General features: G+C 35.8%; 1 protein-coding gene across 2 annotated transcripts in view; it reads left to right on the plus strand.

Annotated features, from left to right (window-relative positions):
- Window positions 1-14,712, plus strand: part of LOC150090971 (zinc finger CCCH domain-containing protein 10-like) — a 1,521,236-nt gene extending 1,506,524 nt beyond the window's left edge. For both annotated transcript variants that reach the window (XM_090373667.1, XM_090373676.1), the window contains one exon: window positions 13,058-14,712. In XM_090373667.1, the coding sequence (XP_090229793.1) occupies window positions 13,058-14,338 (1,281 nt within the window). In that variant the 3' untranslated portion in view covers window positions 14,339-14,712. The remainder of the gene's footprint in view (window positions 1-13,057) is intronic.
- Window positions 14,713-23,157: the final 8,445 nt, after the last annotated feature.

A 23,157-nucleotide genomic window follows, 5' to 3' on the forward strand; every position in this document is an offset into this window, starting at 1 on the left:
GAATTAAGTATGAACAAGATGTTGTTGTGGGGGTTTCATGGCGCATAAGCTACTTTGGCTATAATGCGCCTATTTGTTTATATTAAAGTAAAAGAGAAAGAATCGTACTGTCTGAAATGTCCTTAATCAGAAAAGATTAAAAATTCTAGTTTGCTTCAGAAAACGGAAAAATTCAGATATATTGGCCTTGTCACCAATCAAATTCTCTAGGGTTATTGGTTGATGAAGGATAACCAGTGATTGCAGGGTTGAAATTCTGTCTTGTTTATAATAGGGGCAGTCAATGAGAATGTGGTTAACAGTCATATTTATATAGCAATGTGGACACTGTGGTGGATCATCGCCTGTGAGTAAATGAAGGTGGGTCAGGTAAGTATGACATATTCTTGCTCTTGAAAGAATTACTTCTTCCCGTCTTGATGTCCGGACACTGGAGAGCCAGATTTTCGGAACCTGTTTAATCTGAAAGAGTTTATTATTCGTTTGGGAATGCTATAGTGCTGTCCATTCTGATAGACATGCAGCATGAATCATTAGTGCATAGTCTGAGGCTGGAACAGGAATATTAGTTAAATCTAAGCTGGTTGGGTTTTTTGCAGCTTTATCAGCCTGTTCATTGCCCAAAATACCAGAATGTGCTGATATCCAGCAGAAGGTGACCAGTTGGTGGCGTTCTTTAATCTTTAGTAATAAGTTTCTAATTTCAGTTATAACAGGGTGAAATTTATCTGAGGAATTACACAAAGCCTTGATTGAGTTGAGGGAATCTGTGTAAATTACTGATTTTAAAGAGCAGTCAGGAGAGAGATTTTTTAAAGCTAGTTTAATTGTGAATAATTCAGCCGAAAAGATACTGAATTCAGAAGGAAGGGCTGCTGATACAATTGTATTCGGAAACACTGCAGCTGCTCCAACTTTTGAATAGGATTTAAAGCCATCTGTGTATATTGGTAAAAAATCAATATATTTTTGAGTGTGAACAGCATGAACTTGTCTGATATTTGAAGATTGCAAAATATTCTTTCCCCAATGACAGAGGTAACTGTCACAAGCTGGTATAGGAGGTTGAACCCATGGTGGTTGAGTACAAATCGCTACTTGTTGTACGGAAAGGATGGATATATTCCAAACCTGCAATAGTTCAAGAAGGCGATGACCAGCTGGTTTTACTATGCTAGGTTTATTTCTGTACAGATTTTCTAATGGTGGATTGAAAAGATATGGCTGAATAGGATGCGAGGCACAACTTTGTATCTTGACAGAATACTTCAGCAATAGCAATTTCCTACGTAAAGATAGTGGCGGCTCATGAGCATCAATGTAAAGGCTAGAATGAAATCGATGTTCTGAATGCGCTAAGTGCAATCCTCAGTGCACTGTGTTGAACTGGATCAAGCCAGCGTAATGCGCCCTTTCTGGCAGAGTCATAAATGGGAGCTCCATAATCAAGACAGGATCTGATTAATGCCCTGTATAATCTAAGAAGGGAGGTACGATCTGCACCCCACGTTTGTGCAGATAAAGCTCTCAGTATGTTTATCTTTTTTAAGCAGGCAGTACGTACTTTTTTAATGTGCTCTAAGAAATTTAGCGTGTTGTCCATGATTAAACATAGAAATCTAATGTTAGTAGTAACTGGGATGGAAATATTAGAGATGTGAAGTTCAGGATCCAGATGAAATTTGCGTTGTCTACAAAAATAGATAGCAACTGTTTTCTGCTGTGAAAGCCTATAGCCATTAAGGCTGGCCCATTGCTGTATTTTATTTAATGATATCTGAAGCTGTCGTTCAATAGATCTCATATTTTGGGAATGACAGGAGATGGAAAGGTCATCTGCATAAAGGTAAGTTTCTACAGTATTTGGAAGTTGTTTAGTAATAGAATCTATTCTTAGGGCGAAAAGAGTAGCACTCAGTACTGATCCCTGTGGAACACTCTTCCTGAATGAAAGTTGCAGAGAGGGCATGTTGGTATCGAACTTGAAACGATCTAGTGTATAGAAAATGCTTTATAAATATAGGAAGGTTGCCTGCAGACCAAGAGGGTAAAGATCTCTTAGTATGCCATGCCGCCAGGTGGTATTAAAAGCCTTCTCTATATCTATGGAAATCATTACTAGATGTTCATGCTTAATAAAAGCATTACGAATGGCAAATTCAGCCTTAACCATAAGGTCCAGGCATGACCTGTGTTTACGAAAGCCATACTGACTATTGCTCATTAACTGTTCTGACTCAATGATCCAGACGAGTCTACAGTGGACAATTTTTTCTAGAATTCCGCTGAGGCAGCTTGAGAGGGATATTGGTCTATAGCTATGGGGATTGGTTGGATCTTTTCCAAGTTTTAGGAATGCCAAAACAATAGAATGATGCCAAGAAGTTGGATAGACATTTTCTAGAAAAATACAATTGTAAAAGAGCAGAAGGAGACGCAAAGCTTTGTCATCAAGATGTTGTAGCATGACGTAATAGATTCCATCTGGTCCAGCAGCACCATTGTGGGCTGTTCCGATAGCATGCAAGAGTTCGGAATACTGTAGGGGTTTGTTATACAGCAGAAGGGGGGCAGTTTGGAAGTTAATAGTGTGCTGTTCTGCAGTGCTTTTAATTCTCTGGAAAGGTGGAGTATAAGCTGCTGCTGCTAAGATTTCAGCAAATATGTTGCCCAAAGCATTTGTGATATCTAAAGAATTAGATAGATCTTGCCCATTACAGGACAGAATTGGTGAAGGTAGGAAACTTACCAGAAAGCTGTCTAATTTTTTTTCCATATTATTTTGGTGTCAGTGTTTTTGTTAATGCTTGATGCAAAACAGATCCAGGATTCTTTCTTGGCTTGCCTTTGTATGAAATGTGCTTTTGCCTTTGACTTCTTATAATTTATTAGATTGGGTGTTGTTGGATATTGCCGAAACAAATTCCAGGCTTTATTTTTTGTTTTTTGGCCATTGCTCATTCCACCAATAATTATAATGCTTACGAACCGAGGGATTTGATAGTGGTATTGTGTCTTTAGACACATTTAGGAGATGTGACGTATTCTGTCACATGATCGATAGGCTGGAGACGGATTTTTTTCCTCATCAAAAGATATTGATGCCTGGAATTTTGCCCAGTTTGCTCGGGCAAATTTCCATCGAGTTGAGCTGGAGGAGCCTGTGCTATTAATAGGTTGCATACGATTGGGAAGTGATCACTACCCATTATATCATTTAAAACATACCACTCTATGGTGGGGACTAGTAATGGAGAACAAATGGAGAGATCTATGGCTGAGGTATGTCCATTTGGGAGCTGAACGTGAGTGTGTGTGTGTGTGCCAGTATTGAGTATAGTGAAGTTTACTGCCTCTATTAGGCTCTCAATGAGTCGACCTCATCTATGTAATTTAGGATCACCCCATAAGGGGTGGTGCCCGTTGAAGTCCCCTAACATACAAAGAGGTGGAGGTATCTGTATAAGAAGATCTTCAAGATCTTTTAAACAGTAGGTACGGTTTGGCTGTAAGTAGATTGATACAGTCAGTCCTCGTATAGCACGATAGTTGTGTTCCTAAAAACCCTCGTGCAATGCAAAATCGTGCAATATAAACAACAGGCCCTATGGGAAAAATAGGGTTAGGTGCCGACCACCCAAGATTAAACACACATTGGTAACCAAACACATTACCAGACACAATAAATAATCGTAATAAAACACTTACGTATTTTATAACGATTAAAATACGTAATAAAAAATAAAATAATTTATTATTATTATATTATATTTTATTATAATATAAAGACTATTACGTAATAAAATGTTGCTAATGCTTTTGCTTCTATCATAAGAAAACTTGTAAACATAAGAATTCTTGGCGTTGCCTCATTTAGGCCTGTAGCACGTGCAATATCACATGGTCTTTCATTTTGCTCAAAAAGTGTTTCACAATTTCATATTTTTTCTCTATCGACAGAGGCGGACTGGCCATAAGCTTTACCAGGGAAACTGCGGTGGGCCAGTGTGATTTTGGCCATAAACGCTAGTGTGAGGCCACTATAAATTTTCCCGGGTAAGAATTTTTGACTCAGTCCGCCTCTGTTTATCCATATTGCTTTTCTTTTTTCTCTGAATCTGCAGTGTCTTCACCAACGCTTCCTTTTAAGTATTTTACTCATTTTTAGGGAATAAAGCACAATTACAAAACGAGGAGGCACACTTGATACACATAAACAAAGCTGCGCGCGTGTAGCAACTGAATAAACAACACCGTAAAGACAGAGACAACTCTATTAATTAACACCTCACGTTTTACTAAAGCACATTTCTAGGGGTTACTACCATAAATCAATAAATACAATTTCCAGTTGCGTTTCTGCCAATGGAATCTGTTATAAACTGGTAGTAAACTCCATCTAATTGTATTTGCGATTATATCGATAGCTGGAATTGTGTTGGTTTTTACGTTATTATGGTGAAATGTGTTTGTTTCCCCTTCACTGATATAAAACACAAATACATTTTCAGAATCTTCTCTTCATTCCTATCGTGTTGCGTTCGGATGGGGTGATTCTGCGTTCGACTGCCATTTCTTGTAAACACAAAGGCGAATCGTGCATAAGCGAATTCGGTTCATGTTATATAAGATATCGTTCCCCTATTTATAAATCGTGTATGATCGAATTCGTGTAATGTAAACACGTGTTATACGAGGACTGACTGTACTAATGTTATTTCAATATGGAGCGTTATACGCACAGCAACAGCATCTATTTCAGTTTGAAGTTGAATATGTTTAGTTGGGATCTTTGAATTTATCAGGATTGCTACACCACCATGGGCAGCATTTGTTGTATTACGATCCCTTCGATAAAGGCAATAGTTCTTTATCGAAGGAGATATTTGCAAAGTTAAGTAAGTTTCCTGAAGATGTTGTTGTTGTTGTTGTTTCGTTTTTAGGAGCATTAGCAACTAAGGCCATATTGCTCCAGGATATGCGGTGGTCATTCCTTAACCTTTCCGCATCCTCCGTATTTGGTGGTGACGGGCTCGAACCCCAGTCTAATCAAGAAGCGTGTGCTACGCACTGCTGCTCCTTCCCACCTGGCTACGGAGGCGCCATTCCTGAAGATAAAGGGCAACTGGAGAAAATCGAATAATTAGATCTTGGATATCGTCTATATTGTAACGAAAGCCTCTGAAGTTCCATTGTAAAATACAAGGCATTATTTGTGTTTAGTTGATTGAGCTGATTCTGACTGTTTTTTTGAAAGTGACTGGTTTATGGCATTCCAATTTCTGTTTGTCTTTTTTTTTTTTTTTTTTTTTGGAAGACTGGCCAACCAGTGTCCATTTCTTCTTCTTCGGCATGGATTTCTAAAATAGGATCTTCCTGTATGGATGTACCATCTGTATCCATGGTATTATCCTGAATATTTTTGTAATTTGTGTTTGTAATACAAGATGTGGTAGCACTCACTGGTGGAGGAGTTACCGCTGGTATTGTCAGAGGTGTATTATTTGCTTGGTCTGTGGTCTTGGATTGTTGCTTGCATACAGTTGGTTGCATCTCAGAGAGGACATTTCTAGCCCAATCAGAAATTGATTTATTAGTAGGAACTATGACATCAGTTTGAATGGAGACTGCTTGATATTTTTTTAAAGTATTTGCATAGGTAATATTCTGGTTTATAGTTGGTGCAACTAGTTTTCTTGCTTCTTGGTAACTGACTTTGTTTTCAACCTTGTATTTTACTATTTTTTTTTTCGGTTTTCCACTTTTCACATGTCTTGGAATATGCAGGATGGTCGCCTTTGCAATTTGTACATGTCATTTTTGTAGCAGTACAGTCATTTTATATATGGTCTGAGGACCCACAGTTGGGGCAGACAGGAATTCCTCTACATACAGTTTGAGAATGCCCATACTTTTGGCATTTATAACATCTTAAAGGGTTGGGAATGTATGGGCGAATTCGACAAAATAAATAACCTGCTTTTACAAAGGAGGGTAAGTTTGGCATATTGAAGGTGAGAATAATATTTCTTGTAGGTGTCAGTTGATTATCTTTTTTAATCATTATTCTTTTCACTGCAATTACGTTCTGTCCCTGCAGTTCCTGGGTTATTTCTTCCTCGGTGACATTTAACAAATCCTAACTCGATATGACACCCTTTGATGAATTTAGGGTTACATGAGGAGATATTTTTACAGGAATTCCATCAAAGCTTGTTAGTTGTAGAAGCTTTTCAGAATGTCTTTGATTCATGGTTTCTATAAGTAAGTCTCCTGATTGCAGTCTCTTCACTGTCTTGGGAGATCCTGCTATACCCTCCAGATGTTTCTGTATAACAAAGGGAGACAATTTACTCATAGGCTGGTTACTGAGAGAATGAAAGATTAAGAAAGATGGGCAGGGTTGCTCCATCTGACCAGTCTTCAATCTCTTAGGGTTGTCATTATTTATGTCAAAATGGTCTGTATTTGCCATTTTTGCTCCTTTTCGCCCTTGGCAAGAGGACTTTTCTGCCAAGGTTTCCGGCCCCGCCACGGGGAGGCAGGAGCAGTGCCGCAAGGAGGCCAAGCGGTTAGAAAGGTTAGTTGTTAGTAAAGAATATAATATATATAACAAAAAGAAAGGTGAATTTCCTTTCTCTGTCCTTACTTGATACTTTACAAGTGTAGAACTTATTTATGATAAATAAACTGCTGATACAAAACAATATAACTTAAAAAGAACTTTTATCTCTCAGAAAGATCACTGTTTGATTCGCACTATATACTCTTGACCTCGAATTCGCTTGGCACTTGGGGCAGTATGAACAAGACAGTGTTGAAAATGCACCCTGCAGTGGGAGGCCTGTTACCATACAAACATCCACAAATATGGATGCCATTCATAACCTGATCATGCAAGACCAAAGAAAAACATTAAAGTGCATTGAGACAAGATTCAACACCTTCCATAAAAGAAGCTCACAATGTTTTAGTCGAATGTTTTAGGAGTGAAGGAGGTTTCTTCAAGGGTGATTCTTGGAAGCACTGAATGCAGATCAGAAGTGGGAAAGAGTGAGGTGTTTTATGAGATTATGCCATTGAGATTGTTGCATGAGATTTTGAAATATTTTGAAGCTAATGAAGCTCAGTTTTGGGGGTGGTATGCCGCTATAGATTAAACATGGGTGCACCACTTCAACCCTGAAACAGAAGAACAACTGTAACTGTGGAAGCATCCCTCTTCTCCCCTCCTAAAAAAATTTTGAGTGCAGAAGTTGGCTGAGAAAGCCATGGTATCTGTCTTCTGGATGCAGGAGTGATCATGGTTGATTGCCTAGCACAAGGTGTTACTATCAATGCCAAGCATTATTCTAACCTACTGAGACATTTCTGCAAGCAACTGATGCTTCAGAGGTGCAGGAAATTGAGAAAAGGAGTCATCTCACATCAAAACAATGCATCAGCACATATAGCTTTTGTGATTCAGGCAACACTGCATGACTGGATTTGAGCTATTACAGCATCTACCCTATTCACCAGACTTGGCTCCATTGGACTATTTTCTATTTTAAAATCTCAAGAAGGGCAGAAACTTGACAGTGACGTGATAGATGCAGTCAACAATTGCTTTGAGTCAAAATCTTCTGAAGTTTATTTGAGTAGATTATGAAGCTAGTGGGTAGAGCCAGAAAGTGTGTTGACTGTGTTGCAAAATAAATGGTTTTCACAACTTTCCAGCAGCTTTCTATGAGAGGCTAGAAACTTTTTAACTTCCCCTTGTATGCTCTAGTATTAAATGGTGGAACCAGTTTAGTTAATACTGCCAACATAACAAGTATTACAACTTGTTTGTACACTGTATTATTGATGTCCTGAATGTCAGGGTTAAAGGAATCTTGTAACGATTGAACTGGAAGACTAGTTGACTGTAAGAAGAAAACAATATATTTGTTCCTGAAAAAAATTTGTTTTAAATGATTTGCTAATTAGCTATGGTAAGCTAAAATAACTAACACTGTGTAAAATTTTGCTTTCATGCAGGGGCATGAAATTTGCTAATCTATACTTTGCTTCTAAAATAGTGCAATGGATTAACTGTCAAAGATATTTCTTGTTTGAAAAAGCACTAATTAGATCTGTTTTTTAACAGTTACAAATTGTAAAAAAAAAAAAAGGGTGTACTTTTTTTGGGGATTCAAAGTTTACTCTGATTCTCTTTTATAAATTCTCAGATTTATTTCAATTTATTCTTTGTAAAATGAATGAAATCTCTGGTTAAAAAATTGCAAAGTCATTGATCCACGACGCGACATCATTATTATTGATCGGCCCCACCATTACCATCAACATGTCTGGTTAGAATCGCTGCACATCTCGTGCTGCAGCGGTTCCTTTAACCAGAACAGGATGTCGTGGCCATCCCATTACTGAGACGACCATCCTCTTGGCTGACAAACGTTGGCATTTACAATGTTCCCAGGCAATTACAGCTTCAGCTGCAAGCATTCCCTTCTATCAGCTAATTTTTACCTGCACCTGTAGCATACAGTTCACCATACATGCCTGCCATGACATGAATGGTGAACTGTGAGGTTCATGAGGTTCTGTATATTTGTCCATTAATGGTCACAACTGATGAAGGACACCCTCACGTCTGAAAGCTATGTATTACTTTCCTATATTTTTTACCTGTGTTTCTATTCATATTAAGCATTAAAAATATTTTTTAGCTGCAACCTGTTATTTCCTTTCTTTCCATTTTGCTCTGTGGCACAATACTTTATTCAATATGAATCCAGAGCACTTAGGCCTTTTTGCTTATACAAGTATGCATTAACTGTATCAGGTATACACTTGGTTATAGCATCAATCCTAATGGCAAAGAGTGTGGCACTCAACACAGAGCCTTGTGGAATTCCCTCTTCTTGTACATATGCTTGAGACAATGAAGAATGGAATCGGCCCTGAAAAAATCTATTGCCCAGAAAGTTCTTAATAAATTTCAGCAGATAACCCTGAAGTCCAGATTTATGTAAGTCCTGAAGAATCCCATATCGCCAAGTTGTATCAAAGGCTTTTTCAATGTCAACGCATATCATGACTAGGTCTCATTTCTGAGGAAAGCGTTCCAGATATTTGTTTCTGCTTTGATAATGAGATCAAGCGTATCTTCTTCTCCGAAAACCATACTGATTTGGGTCTCCAGAAACCATATTAGTCTAGCATTAACTATTTTTCCAGCATTTTTCTCAGACAACTGGTTAGAGAAATAGGATGGTAGTTTGTTGGATCTATGTGGTCTTTTCCTGGTTTTGGGAAGGCTAGCACATAAGAATGGCACCAGCTAGCAGGGTAATATTCCTCTAAGAAAATTCTGTTATACAGTTGTAAGAGAGCAGTTAACGATTCCTTCCTCACTTAAATGATAGAACATGGTATAATATATTCCATCAGGGCCTGGATCACTGTTCTTCACTTGTGCAAGTGCAATGTGCAATTCAGTCATGGTTAAAGGTAAATTATATGAATGTAGGATGCCAGTATTCAAATTCAGTTTATATTTTTCTGTCTGGGATTTTAACAATTGAAATGCTGGTTCACATGTGGCAACAGCAGAAGCAGAAAGCATTTCAAATGAAGTACCTAAAGCATTGGCAATTTCTACAGGTTCAGAAATTTCCTTTCCTTTCACAAGTAGAATAGGAGAAGTTTGCAAGTATTTATCATTAATTCGTTTGATTTTTTTTACAGATTATAGAAGTATCTGTGGAACTGTTTATGGTGGAAGCATAATGTGCCCATGCTTCTTTTTTACTCTCTCTCTCGTCTTACATGACAAGCTTTAGCTCTGGATCTCTTAAACTGCAGGAGGTTATCTGTGGTAGGATGTTTTTGAAACAGATTCCAGTATTTATTCCTTTCTTTTTTAGCAATGTTCCATGCTTCATTCCACCACATTTTTGTATGATGCCGAATTTTGGATGTTGATTTCAGAATAGCAGTCTCAGATGCTTTCATTATTTTTTGTGTAATGTAGTTGACAGTGGACTCGATTGAGTGGGTTGCTATGAAGGAGGTATCTAATTGAGCTATTTCTTGGTATTTAGTCCAGTTAGCATTGTCAAATTTCCAGGTTTTCCTAGAGTTACTCTGGGGAGGAGAACTTATACAGAAAGTACAGATGATAGGAAAGTGAATGATTCCACTAGGGTTGTCAGTAACAGTCCAGACTATGATAGGAAATATCATTGGAGAACACACTGAAAGATCAATAGCAGAGCTAGAGCCAGATGATAAATGAACATATGTGTGAGCACCAGTGTTTAAAATAGTCAGGTTGTGTTTATCTAACAATTTTTCAATTATCTGTCATCTTGAGTCAAGATATTAAGAACTCCGTAGGGGGTGATGGCCATTCCAGTCACCCATAGTACTCTAAATAATCTAAATTGGCAAGGATGTATGTATGATTTGTTGAGTTTGCAGGGGGACAGATCTAGAGGGAACTACAGAGTTCACTATGACTGCTACTCCTCCATGTGCTGAATTAGAGGAGTTTCTATCTTTTCTATGTATAGTGTAATGTTTAATTGTCATAGATATTGTATTTTTCAGATTTGTTTCTTGAATGCATACTGCAACAGGCTTATATTCTGTTAGGAGATAGTAAAAGTCATCTACGTTAGTGCAGAGCCCATGACAATTCCACTGAATAACTGTATGTATTGTTTGGTTTTAACTGGTGTCTGTTAACTTCCGTTAAGTAGTTTGCTTGCACCTGTCTATTTTTGCTTTTTCCTTCTTTGAGAAAACTGGTCTGCCAGTGTCAATATCAAGAACTGTATCATCTTCGTCTGCCTTTTCATCAATATCCATAGTATCAGATCTGAATTTGTATGTATCAGTTTTTTCAGAACTCTTGGTTTGCTCTTTCGGTTGCTGATTGGGATTGTCATCTGGAGGTATAGTTACCAGAGTATTTACTTCTTGAGTTGCATATTTGGAGGGAGATTGTTCCTTTGATGAAGAAAGTACTGATTTCACACAACAAGATATAGAGATATTTGGAGGGTCTGAGAGTCAGTTTGAGTTGATATTGAGCATAGACATTGAGTAATTGACGAGTACGTAGATGATTTAGTAGGAATTTCAAAGCGTTTCTTTGCCTCTTGATATGACACCTTATGCTCTGTTTTATATTTCTGAATGTTCTTCTCTCATTTCCATTGCTCACAGTTCTAAGAGAAGGCAGAATGATTACCATGACAGTTAGGGCAGTTTTGAGTTTCATTGCTATAGTTGGTATGTGTGTGTTATTTTGAACCACAAATGATTACACCTCTGCACATAGTTTGTGAATGTCCAAATTTTTGGCACTTAAAACACCAGACAGGATTGGGAATGTATGGTCGAACATGACGACATCTGAGGTATCCAGCTTTTATAGTTGTAGGGAGATTTGGTGTTTTAAACATTAGTATGACTGTCCGAGTAGGGACAGGCTCTCCATATTTTTTGATAAAAATTCTTTTCGCATGGACTACATTTTGGTTGTTTAACTTGCGGACAAGTTCTTCTGATACTTTTAGGAGATCCCATTCTGAAATTACCCCTTAGATGAGTTGGCATGTGGGGTAACCTATGTGGGAGTTCCACCAAAGGTAAATATTTTCAAGGGTCTCTCAGCTTGTCTGTGTTCATTCATCTTCACTAATAAATCTCCAGATCTCAGTTTCTGAACCATTTTTGGAGGACCAGCAGCATTTTCAAGACATTTCTGAATCAAAATGGGGATAGCTTACTCAATGGTTGGTCTGTGGAAGAATGTAATATTAAAAAGAGAGGTGCAGAATAATCTGTCCCTTCTTTTTTTTGTCTTTGGCATGGAATGTGTTTAAGTCTTCATGATCTGGGTCATGTCTGTCTAAATCTGGATAAAAATATCCACAGCTGGACTATTTTGTGTTGTCCATCATTGCTCCTTTTAGACACGGGGGAGTGGATTTCTTCTCCCAGGTTTCCAGCCCACCATGTGGAGGCAGGAGTGGTGCCACTAGTGAACAAGCGATAAAGGAATATTAGTTGTTAGTGTGTTAATAAGTTAGTCCTACATACAAGAAGAAAGCTGTCTTGCCTTTCTGTTAAGTGAGCTAACTTCTTTACTTCAGAAGAGCAAAATTAAATAATTTAGAAAAATGATGCTATACTATAATCACTGCTCTTTTAGGAAAAATCACTTATGGTGAAAGAGGCCTATGCGCTCTGGATTCATGTTATTGAAAGAAAAATTATAATTCCTCAGAGCGGTTTTTTAATTTCAGAATACACATACAAGTACGGTTAATATATAAATATAAATTACGGTTAATATATAAATATAAATTACGGTATATATACGGTTATATATTAACCGTACTTGTATGTGTATTCTGAAATTAAAAAACTGCTCTGAGGAATTATAATTTTTCTTTCAATAAAAATCCCTTAGGAATTGCTATAGTCACTCGGGGCCATTTCCCTCTTAAAGAGAGAGAAAGAGATCCAACTTGTTACTGTTCATTATAAAACATGCTTAGCACTCATTTTATTGCAACTATATTCTAACTGCAGACAAAAGAATTATATTTTTCTTTCTGTATTAATTCAGAAATGTATATATAACCTTAAATTAATAGATGCACAGAAAAACATTAATTAAATTTCATCAAGAGCATGTTTTTTTTTTTAAAGTATACATAGATTTAGCAATTTCTCTATTATATACAGCCTATTTGATGGTAGGTGTGTTTGTTTTAAGCTGTAATTACAGAATATATTTAGTATGCATTTTCATTTTATTTCATGAAAAAATTAACTTATTTTCAGCATGTGATTATAAAATTTAAAATGTTTACTTTTATGATCTAAAATGATTATCATGCTTTCAGTTTCTATATTGTTTATCACAGTTAATAATTGGCAATTATAATAAAAACTGAATTTGTAGAAAAGAAATACATTTTGATTTATGAATAAACTATATTATTAGAGATTTACTATTTTTTTTGTCTAAGAGATTTTTCTTATTTATTTATAGAGCTTCAGCTCAGACACACACACAGTTATCCACATCCCTCCTGATGGTCATCAGAAAGCAGCTCGGGGAGAGAATGCCTTAGATGCCCTGCTGGATGAACTCCAAACATTTGCAAAGCCAGCAGAGCTAAAACGAGATGTTATACCTGGACTTACAGGACCTCAGCGACGCCTTCCCTCTTATCCTAGTGCTGATTCTCCTGTGCGTACCCCCACTCATGGCTATGGTCCTCCTGGAAGTAAATCACCCACACCAGGAAGTAGCAGCAGTGGTAGTAACCATGGTAATAAGCTTCAGGTTAGCAGCAGCTGCAACAGTCTCTCTCCTACTCCATCTCCAATTCCAGAAGGGAAGATCTCACCAGTTAATCTCGAACCACCACAACGTACACTTGGGAGTGTTAAACAAAGTGTAATAAATGGACCTGAAACCTTACCAGCCCCTCCCATAATTACAGCTGTGAAGAAAGTTCCCCCTCCTCCTCCTCCGCGTACAACTAGTCGTTCCCCTCTCACATCACCCACATCCACTTCAACTTCTCCAAATTCAAAGCAAAAAGATACACCTGTTTCATCAGGTTCCACAACATCAAGAGAAATGTTTTCCTCTGGGCACTGCCGGAGCAATTCTGAACCTGCTAGCAGAAGCACTAGCCAGCCAATCCTAAGAAGGGCAATTTCAGGTCGATCAGCATCACGTGAGGAAAAGCAAGATGGAGAAGTTATTAGAACAAGTGCCATAACTGATGATGTAAGTCAACTCTCTAGTAACAGCAGTAGTAGTGAGAGTGTCAATTCACAGGAAGGTTTACAGTTAGCACTCCAAGCTAGGTTAGAAAGGAAAGCATCACTTGGACATGTTAATGCAGATGGAATTAGTATACCAGGCGATCTTGTTAAGAAACAACCCCATACTCCACCTCGTTCAAGACAAGAGCTTCTCGAACATCGCCACCAAGAATTACTTCGAAAACAAAAGCAGCTACAAGAGCAATATGCCCGACTTCAACAAATTCAGAGGGGCCAAGTGATACAGCGATTTTCTCCCCCACGCAGTGAACTTAAAAAAACAGGAAGTGAAAGTAACATTTTATCAAAGGCAGCTTTATCTCTTACTCCAGCCTCAGGATCAATGCAGCACTTAGCCATAACAACCATGCCTAGCATTAAAACATTACAGACTGCCAACTCTGTACCTAACACTCCATCATTGAGTCCTAGTACTAAAATTGCAAATGCCCAGCACCCTACAAACAAGATCTTTGAGACAGACATTCTCTGAAACCATATTTAGGTTGGTTTGAAAAGGTTCTCTCTCAATTGTGGTGCTGATGGTTACAGGTCAATGTTGTCATTTGTGTGGCCTTTGTTTCCTAGTTACACAGTGGTCATTCCTCAGCAGTTTTGACTAACTTTTTCTACAGGTAGTTAATGTTGTGATGGACAGGATTTTAGCAATTCCTGTATGAAAACTAGAAAATGCAGCTCTCTACCCAAATAAATGTTGCTGCCAGAAAACTAGTCACTCTATTGATCATACTTAGAGCTGCTCAAGTTGGAAAATGTGATTTATGAAGTTTTACTTAGCTGTAATATTTAAGAGCATGTATCACTTTTGTAGGAGTTTTAAAATGAATATATGAATATTAGGATTAATGTTAGATTTTATTAATACCAACTACAGTACAGCAAGAGGGAGAGGGAGAGAAAAATGGCACCAAAATAAACACAGTATATGTTTCACTTGTATGTTTGAAGTATATAATTCTGAGGATGAAATCAGAATCAGCAAAACAAGATATCTAAAATATTAAAATCTAGCTCATTCCATAATTAGTAACAGCTTGAGCTGGTATTAAAAATATATTGTTTTTATCAAAATACCATGTGCATTATTGATTATTATTTTTTTAAGTGTAGGCAGTATTATTTTTTTAAGTATCTTCCTGTTTAAAACAATGTGGTGGCAATTTTCTACCATCAGCAGAATTACATAACAATGCTGTACACGCTGTTTCTCACTTCCACCAGTTATTGGTTGTGTTGGTTCTTTTTTGCTGACAATATTGTTCTGCATTTCAAACTGCAGATGTGTGATCCATATTTCTTATCTGTGATAAGATATATGAATGATACTTCTATACACACAACCACTACTGCTTTATAACATTCTTTTGCCATCTCTACTAGAACTTTCATTTAAGCTTTTACTGGCAGGCACAATTCCTAATCTTCAGTTTTTTTTTTACTTCAACTGATACATTTTCAGATACTGGTGTTTGAACTGCATTTCAAATCTATTATAGGATAAATGAATGCTGATTTTACTGAAACATGAGAATGATTAAATGCTCTTGAAGCTATGGCCATGTGAGAAATAAAGATTAGTAAGGCATAGGCAAACACCTATTTACATGCTATCCAAAGTATAAATTCTTATATAAGATGTGCCCCAGGTTTTTAATATAAAGTTTCAAGAAAAAAAAAAAAAAAAAAGCAGTACCCATAAAATAAATGCGATAACTTTTATCAACTGCGATACACTGCAGTGAAACATATACAGATTAAAGCTCTGATTACAACTTTTAACCTAGGTATGAGAAATAAACGTAATTTGTATGCATATCAGTTAACACTCTATTATATTTATTACAATTTATATAAGAATGACACCTATGCAAATTTAAATAATAATAATACATACTGCCATCAAGGAAAGTTTAAAGTTATCAAGTAATTGAAGACATAAGTTATAGACTGTGGAAATTCTGAAATTCAAAAAAAATACTCTGTCACAAAATATAAATTTAGATTATATAATGCACTAAGCAAGAGGTTCCAAAATGTTGTATCTTGTAATCTCTTATTTAAAATATTTAAATTAGAGAGTAAATTTAAAATATTAAATATTTTTTAAAATTAATCTAAAATATCTCTAAAATTAAACCCCCTTTAAAATATTTCATACCCCCTTCCTGAATATGTGCAAATAAATAGATATGCCATAAAATTTAGCTACTTAAAAATTTAGCTGCCATAAAATATAGATACTTTTATAAATTAATATATACAGTGGATTCCGGTTAATTGAGACACATCAGGGCTAGAACACTCTGGCCCAATTATCCGAAGTTTTACCCACAGAACTAAAACACACACGTGTTTCATGTTGAGTCGGCAGCAAAAAAGTATAAGACAAACTACCATTTACTGAACAACAGAAATACACATGTATTTAAATTAATTTTGCTACAAATGTTAAAAAATAATTTATGCTAAAAACAATCTCAATGTAATGTACATATCTGTCAAACAAGCATGTAGCCCCTAAGAGTTATTTTGGAGAAATGTATTGGGTTTACCCTGGCATGTTCTCTTTACAGACTGCAACTGAACAAAATTGGCACAGATATTTATTGCAGATAAAGGACTGCCTTCAATGCCTACCTGCATAAAGTAACGTCGTAATTCAGCAATAAATTTCCTGGCATCCTGGTTAGTCACTCTCTCGTGCTCAGGTGTACCTTCCTCATCACTTTCCTAGTCTTGTGATGTTTCTAGGTGTTTTGCTGCAATTTTTTTTCAAAAATTGCATCCTCACAATCTTCATTTTCATTGTGACATTAAAGACTTTTGTCAATGCATAAAAACTCTTTGTAGTTTCTGATGTATTGCAATTCCAAAATTATTTCATTTTCAATATAGGTTGTATCTGGCATCTCTAAGCCTGAATTCCTAAAACCACAGTGAACAAAGCAGTTCTGAGTTGTTTTGCTGCTTATTTCTCACCAAATATCAGCAAAAAATTGTACTGCTTGTAAAATTGTAACCCTTGCACTGACTTCTTTGGTTTCTGAAGATGATGTCAGTAAATTTTCTTCAATTGCTTTAAGGATGTAATTTACCAACCTTACACAGTACGTCTACAAATATTTTTGTGTTTCCCATGTCCATCGACCATACCAAGGATGTGGTGTTAGCAAGAAGAAATTCCAGTTGAATGTTTTTCAAACAATCTAAATGAGGGTGAGTTGCAGAGTTGTCCTGAAGCAGCAGAATTTTTCTTGACTTCCACTGCAGTTCTGAGTCCCAGTCATCCAGACATTCTTGTTGGCATAATGAAGAACCAGCAAACTGTCTATTTTAAGTCCCTTGAAACATTGAGACTTAGCACTTTTCCCAATAATCAACAGTTTCCATTTATCATTTCCTGACATGTTTGAGCAGCACAACACAGTTATGCAATCCATTGTTTTTTTTAACCCAACAGTGTTGTTTGTTTGTATCTCATGGAACTGTCTGGTGTGGCAAGATAAAACAGGACTGTTTCATCGGCATTGTAGATGTCATCTTCACAAAATTTCTGTTTTGTGGATTTCCATTGTTCAGCACTATCCTTCTTGTGGTGTGCTTTCTTGAATTTAATGACATGCCTGGACTTCCATCAAGACAACCAAACCAACCATCTGTTGCTTTGAAATTTACATGACCCAGCTTTTTATCTTGTGAATTTCCATTGTTCAGTGTTTACAGCATTAGCATTGTCCTTCTCACTGTGTGCTTTCTTGAATTTAATGACATGACTGGATTTCTATCGAGACAACAAACCATTTGTTGCGTTGAAATTTATGTGACCCAGCTTTTTAGCTAACTCTTCTGACTTAGTTTTTAGTAGTGGACCATTCAAGCGCATGCCTTGTCCAGTTACAATAGAGAACCATTGATTGAGGGCCTCCTCAATGTCTGGATCCTTGCCTTCTAGCTTCCATTTTTGGGATGTTCCCTGTTGTTCTTTGCGTAATGCCCATTCTTCTCAAAGTTTGTCTTGTTGATGTATCATACATGCAATTGCAGATTTTGGCACGCCATTTATCTCCGCCATTTGGCGATGACTGACGTTAGGTAGTTTGCTTTTGATTTGGTCGAGTACAGCAATTATGTTTAGCCAGTGTTAAACCTTTCTGTGGCAGGGGTCTGAAATTTAAAGGAAAAAAAAATCAAAGAAAAAACAAAATCGCTACACTGTTTGATACACTGTTTCTTACTTTTAATAAGTAAGTCAGCCCACATGCCACATACATGTAGTGATCACACGTGCGCTATCTAGCAGTTGTTGCAAGCAAAACTGATATGCTGTGTGAATATGCATGTCTTCTTACTGTGTCACCTGGTGATGATTGACTCAGCAATGGTCTTTATGCCACACACTAAAAGTGCACCATCTACAGTTCATTATTTAGCATGAATAGTACTCATACTCATACTTGTCCTGATTAATCGGTGTGGTGGCCCAAATTAGTGAAGCAAATTCAGGTTATAGTCTCGATTTGTTTCTGTTCTTCAAGGTTTGCCCCAAGTAAACAGCTGCCCCAATTAACCAGAATCTACTGTACTTTAATATATTTAACTAAACCACATCAACTAATGAAAGTATTTTAAAAAAGTTTGTTTATATATTGTTACAAAAAGTGCTTCATATAAACAACAAGTTTCCCCTTCCCAGTAAAAACCAAGTGCATCTCCCAGGAGGTACACCCACACTTTTGGAACCCCTGCACTAAGCCAACTTAAGTCTCTCTTTTTTTTTCTTTTTTTTTGTCTGTGATTAGTTCTGTTTGGATTCTCTCAAAGAAAGGGGAGGGGACAAATTTTCCTATCAGTTTATTTTTTTTATCTATATGATCATCACTGTTACTTATATATATAGCTGTAGTGTGCTAATTCTTTTTTTATCTGTGATAACCCCATATATTAAAAGTTATTGAATCTATAGCAATTAATAAGCACACATGTAGCTCATTTATATATATTTTTTATTATAAATACAGGGTATTATAAGTTTATCAGACAGGAGTATTAGGTCCAATAACAGTTCACTGTATTCTAAAGCAGACATCTGCAGAATTGCCAACTATATGGAAAAAAGTCATAGGAAGAGACCAACTTCCAAAATTAAAATAATATAATACTTTTCTCTTATACTCTCAGTCAATCATACTTTAAGAAACAGTCAAAATATAAACAGTGCTTAACAGATACCACTGCAGTAAATGCAAGAAGCAGTTTTGAGGGACTACTTTTATTTTCAAACATACTTTCTCCAGAATTGAATACCAACTTTCTTTAAGTTTCTCAAGATGCATGACAGTTCTAATACATCAAGACATGATAGAACAAAAGGGGTGCTTTTACGAAGAAAGGCTTAAGTTTTGCGAATTACAGTGTCTGGAGACTAGGCACCAGCGAGGTGATCTGATAGAGGTGTACAAAGCCTTGAATGGTTTGAGCATGCTCAATGCTGATGGGATTCTTCCTCTTGCTCAGAATAATCACCTGAGAGGGCATAAATTCAAATTGAGGAAAGACAGATGTAGGATAGATGTGCGGAAATTTGCCTTTAGCCAGCGGGTGGTTGGTAGGTGGAACAGACTTCCATCCCTTGTAGTGGAGGTTGATAGCCTAAATAAGTTTAAGGCTCAGCTGAACAGGTATTTTGAACGAACAGAGGGGTGAAGTGGAAGTGGGTTTTTTTTTTTTTTTCTTTTTTTTTGGCTGATGCTGCATAAGCTTGCTTTCTTGCATCAAATGCCTCTACTAATGCTAATGCTAATTTCTGTGCTGTCTTTTAATCCATTAAAAACTGTTAAAATTCAAATATCTTATCATTTTTATTTTCCCTATGGTAGTTTAAATTTATAACAGTAGTCTCTATTCTTCCCCATAATTCATTTAAAAATGATTATATTTTGATTTACAAATTTATATTCACCTAAATACTAGAATAAGATCTGAACTTTGAAAATGTTCATGTTTAATTGACTTTAAAGTGGGTCTAAAAAACATACACAGACAAACAAGCAATGTTGAATTTTGTACACATTCAATATATTTGTAATAAAGGCAAAAAATAGTTTAAAAGGTGCTCTTTGCGATGCTATTCTTTATTTTGACATTATACTAGATGCAATAACATATATTTAATAACAATCTTTTTATCCAAAAAATGATTATGTAACTACCACACTTTCAACAGAAACAAAGAAAACTGAGAAATAGATTGCCATTCCACAAATCAGTAACAAGTGGCAGCACATTTTGTCAACAGTACTCAGGAATTGATATTTTTATAATCATATTTCTTCAATTTTAATCACACCAGGATAAATACACTGGCCCAGAATGTCATTATAAGTAGCATTGAAATATTGTTCCTTACTAACATCTTTTATCCATTGTGGGCAATTCTATAGATGCAAAAAAAAAATATCTTTCATTAAAACCGAGTCCATGTTGATATCTTCTATAATTGTTGATACTTAATTATGATATTGTTATCGGGCAACTGTATTTACATATATAATAGTATAAATTATTATGTGTTTTGTCCTTGGAAAAAACAGTACAGTATTTATAGGCACATCAGCATTTGAGCCAAGGATTTTTGTTAATAAATATGTTGAGAATCATTTGGCTGCAGCATAGGAGCTATTAAAAGAATTAATGTTTTCTAAAACTATGAGAAAGAGATTTCCTGTATAGTGAAGTACTGTGCAGAAGAATTTACACTGGAAAATTTGTGTGTGGGGGGGATAAATTGCAGTAGCTTCATATACCATCCATACATACTGTTATTATTATATTTCTGCATTTTTAGAGGCTTTGTGTGTTTCCATTAAACATATACAATATATTTCTGTCATAGTTAGAACATATCCTAGACATAGCATATATTGTTGTCATTATAAATGTAGCACTATATTAGTTATTAAACATAAATATATATATATATACACACACTAGCATTTAGTATGGCACACAAGTAGGCCATGTTAATAATTCGGTATTAAGGCTGTAAACCAAGGATAAAAAGCCTTCAAGCAAGAAAATCAAAGCAGAAAAGAGTTCATACAATATTTGCCTCATTAAATGTGCCTTAAAGTACATGTTTAGCTGCATAACCATATCATATTCCGACTCTAGAAGACTTTCTTATAATGTATTGTTGTACTGTGTTTTTACTTGGATGACAAAAAAGATTAGAAAACTGTGAGGATGTAAAAAATTTATGCATACAGAAAGGAGTTTAAATATTCTGAAGGATTGCTGTCACAAAGGCTTCCAAGTGGCTAACTTTATTCGGTCTAGTCACTCTCGCAATATCATCTAACCAATATATTCATATACACTTAACTTTACTGATAGCCTTTTTTTGTCTCTGAAAAATCCACTCCAAACTTTCATTGCAGCTAAAACCTCTGGAATTGATCTGGTAAAAATCAGATGGATATAATTCTTTTAGAAAGTGATATGAAAAAGTTATATAGATCTTTCTGTCTGCTTGCTAGCTAAAGTGTAAACTTATAATAATGATTTCTGGTGATGTTCAGCACTCTGTAGTCATTTATCAGGTAATGCATCCTAATTTACAAATTTCTTTTTTACTTATGATTAACTAGTGTGCCTAATGTGTAATATTATTCAGCCTAGTTTGGCTAATCAGTGCAGTTATAGTAGTATCAAACACTGCTTTATATTTTAAGGAATCTTGTTACTGAAGAAAATGTATGAATGGGCATACTTCAGTATTGCAATTCATCCTTGTATTATATTTTGTTTAAGTCTCAATTTAAAGGCTTTGTTAGTCATAAAAATCAAGGTCTGTTAGAAATATTTAAGATACAAACTCACATACATATTACCTATACCTGAACATCATTATAAAATTATGCAAAGAAGTTTAAAGAATGTGAAAAACAAATATACAATAAGTATATATTTAAATTTTGTTATAGATTTTTGTATTGCTGGGCTAATATGAAACTCAACAAAATTTATTTTTTGACTAGATAATCTACTTCAGGACAATAAATAAACATCTACCTAATAATGTTTTGGATCATCACAGATCCAGATAATGGCCTTGACATGAACTAACAAGGATACCAGAAGATAATGAAATGCTACTTGATATATAGCCTGACAGGCTATCTGCAGGCTATCTCATATGTGTGGTGGTAGAGTTATATTTCATGCAGCCCTTTTAACTTCATCACATAAGTGGTCAACTAGGCAGTTACCCTGAGTAGCATCATATGAACTAAATGTTTCCTCATATATGGCTAGGTCTGTTGTAACAGTGTTTTAACTTGCTGGAAAATGCCATCATTGGGAATAATAGAGAAGTTGCAGTCGGTCATTTATTTTGTCACAAAATTCTGTGGTAATGTGCAGCTGGCCTGTATTGTCTCTGCCATGCACTAAGGGTCCATTCACTCAGGTTGTTAAGTCCACAAATATACCCTGCATGGTGCAAAAGGTAACACATAAGGCCACCAGTTTCTTCTTTATTTATTTATTTTTTTAAGACATCTGTTGATGCTTCACTAAAAGCATTTCTGCCACCATACAACACTGGACAAAAGGGGATGTTAGAAATATTTTCTCTTACATTCAACAGACAAAATTTTCCTGTCATTGTGCTACTGGAATCAGGCAGGGCAAATTCTCTCACATCATGGTGTGACCTTCATTTTCCAGCACACAGCATATTTTGCTATTGTTTTTCTAGTTGTATATCTACAATGCAGACTGAATGCAATATGCATATTGGACTCAGTCTTTTATAGTACCAGCACTGTGCATTTTTCGTAGCTTCATTTTGATAAGTGAATAAACATTACGTGTAAAGTAATGTTTAAAATTTAATAGCATATTATTTATTTGATAAGATCTTACTAAAAGGATAAGTGTAAAAAAGATAAAAATGTGCAAAGAAGATATACTGTTGCTTCTTGATTATCCACTTTGCAGATTCATCATGCCATGATGAAAGGAATTTGGCAAACTGTTGTAACAATGCAACCCTGAAATGCTTTCACTACTGTTCCTGTTCATGATGTGTACATTGTTACATACTGAGAACAATGTCAAAATTAAACAATATCAACAATGCAACAGAAATTTGAGATTATTAAAACAGATTAATATGGATTAATAGTGAAACCTAGATGTATTTAGTATCAGTAAGCAGACTGTAAAAAAAAAAAAGAATAAATTTAAGTTCCCTAATACAACTAAACAGTTTAAATGTTCTAGCTATAT

The sequence above is a fragment of the Mastigoproctus giganteus genome, chromosome 1 (assembly GCF_048544385.1).
Source record: "Mastigoproctus giganteus isolate SK-2022 chromosome 1, ASM4854438v1, whole genome shotgun sequence".
NCBI lineage: Eukaryota > Metazoa > Arthropoda > Arachnida > Uropygi > Thelyphonidae > Mastigoproctus > Mastigoproctus giganteus.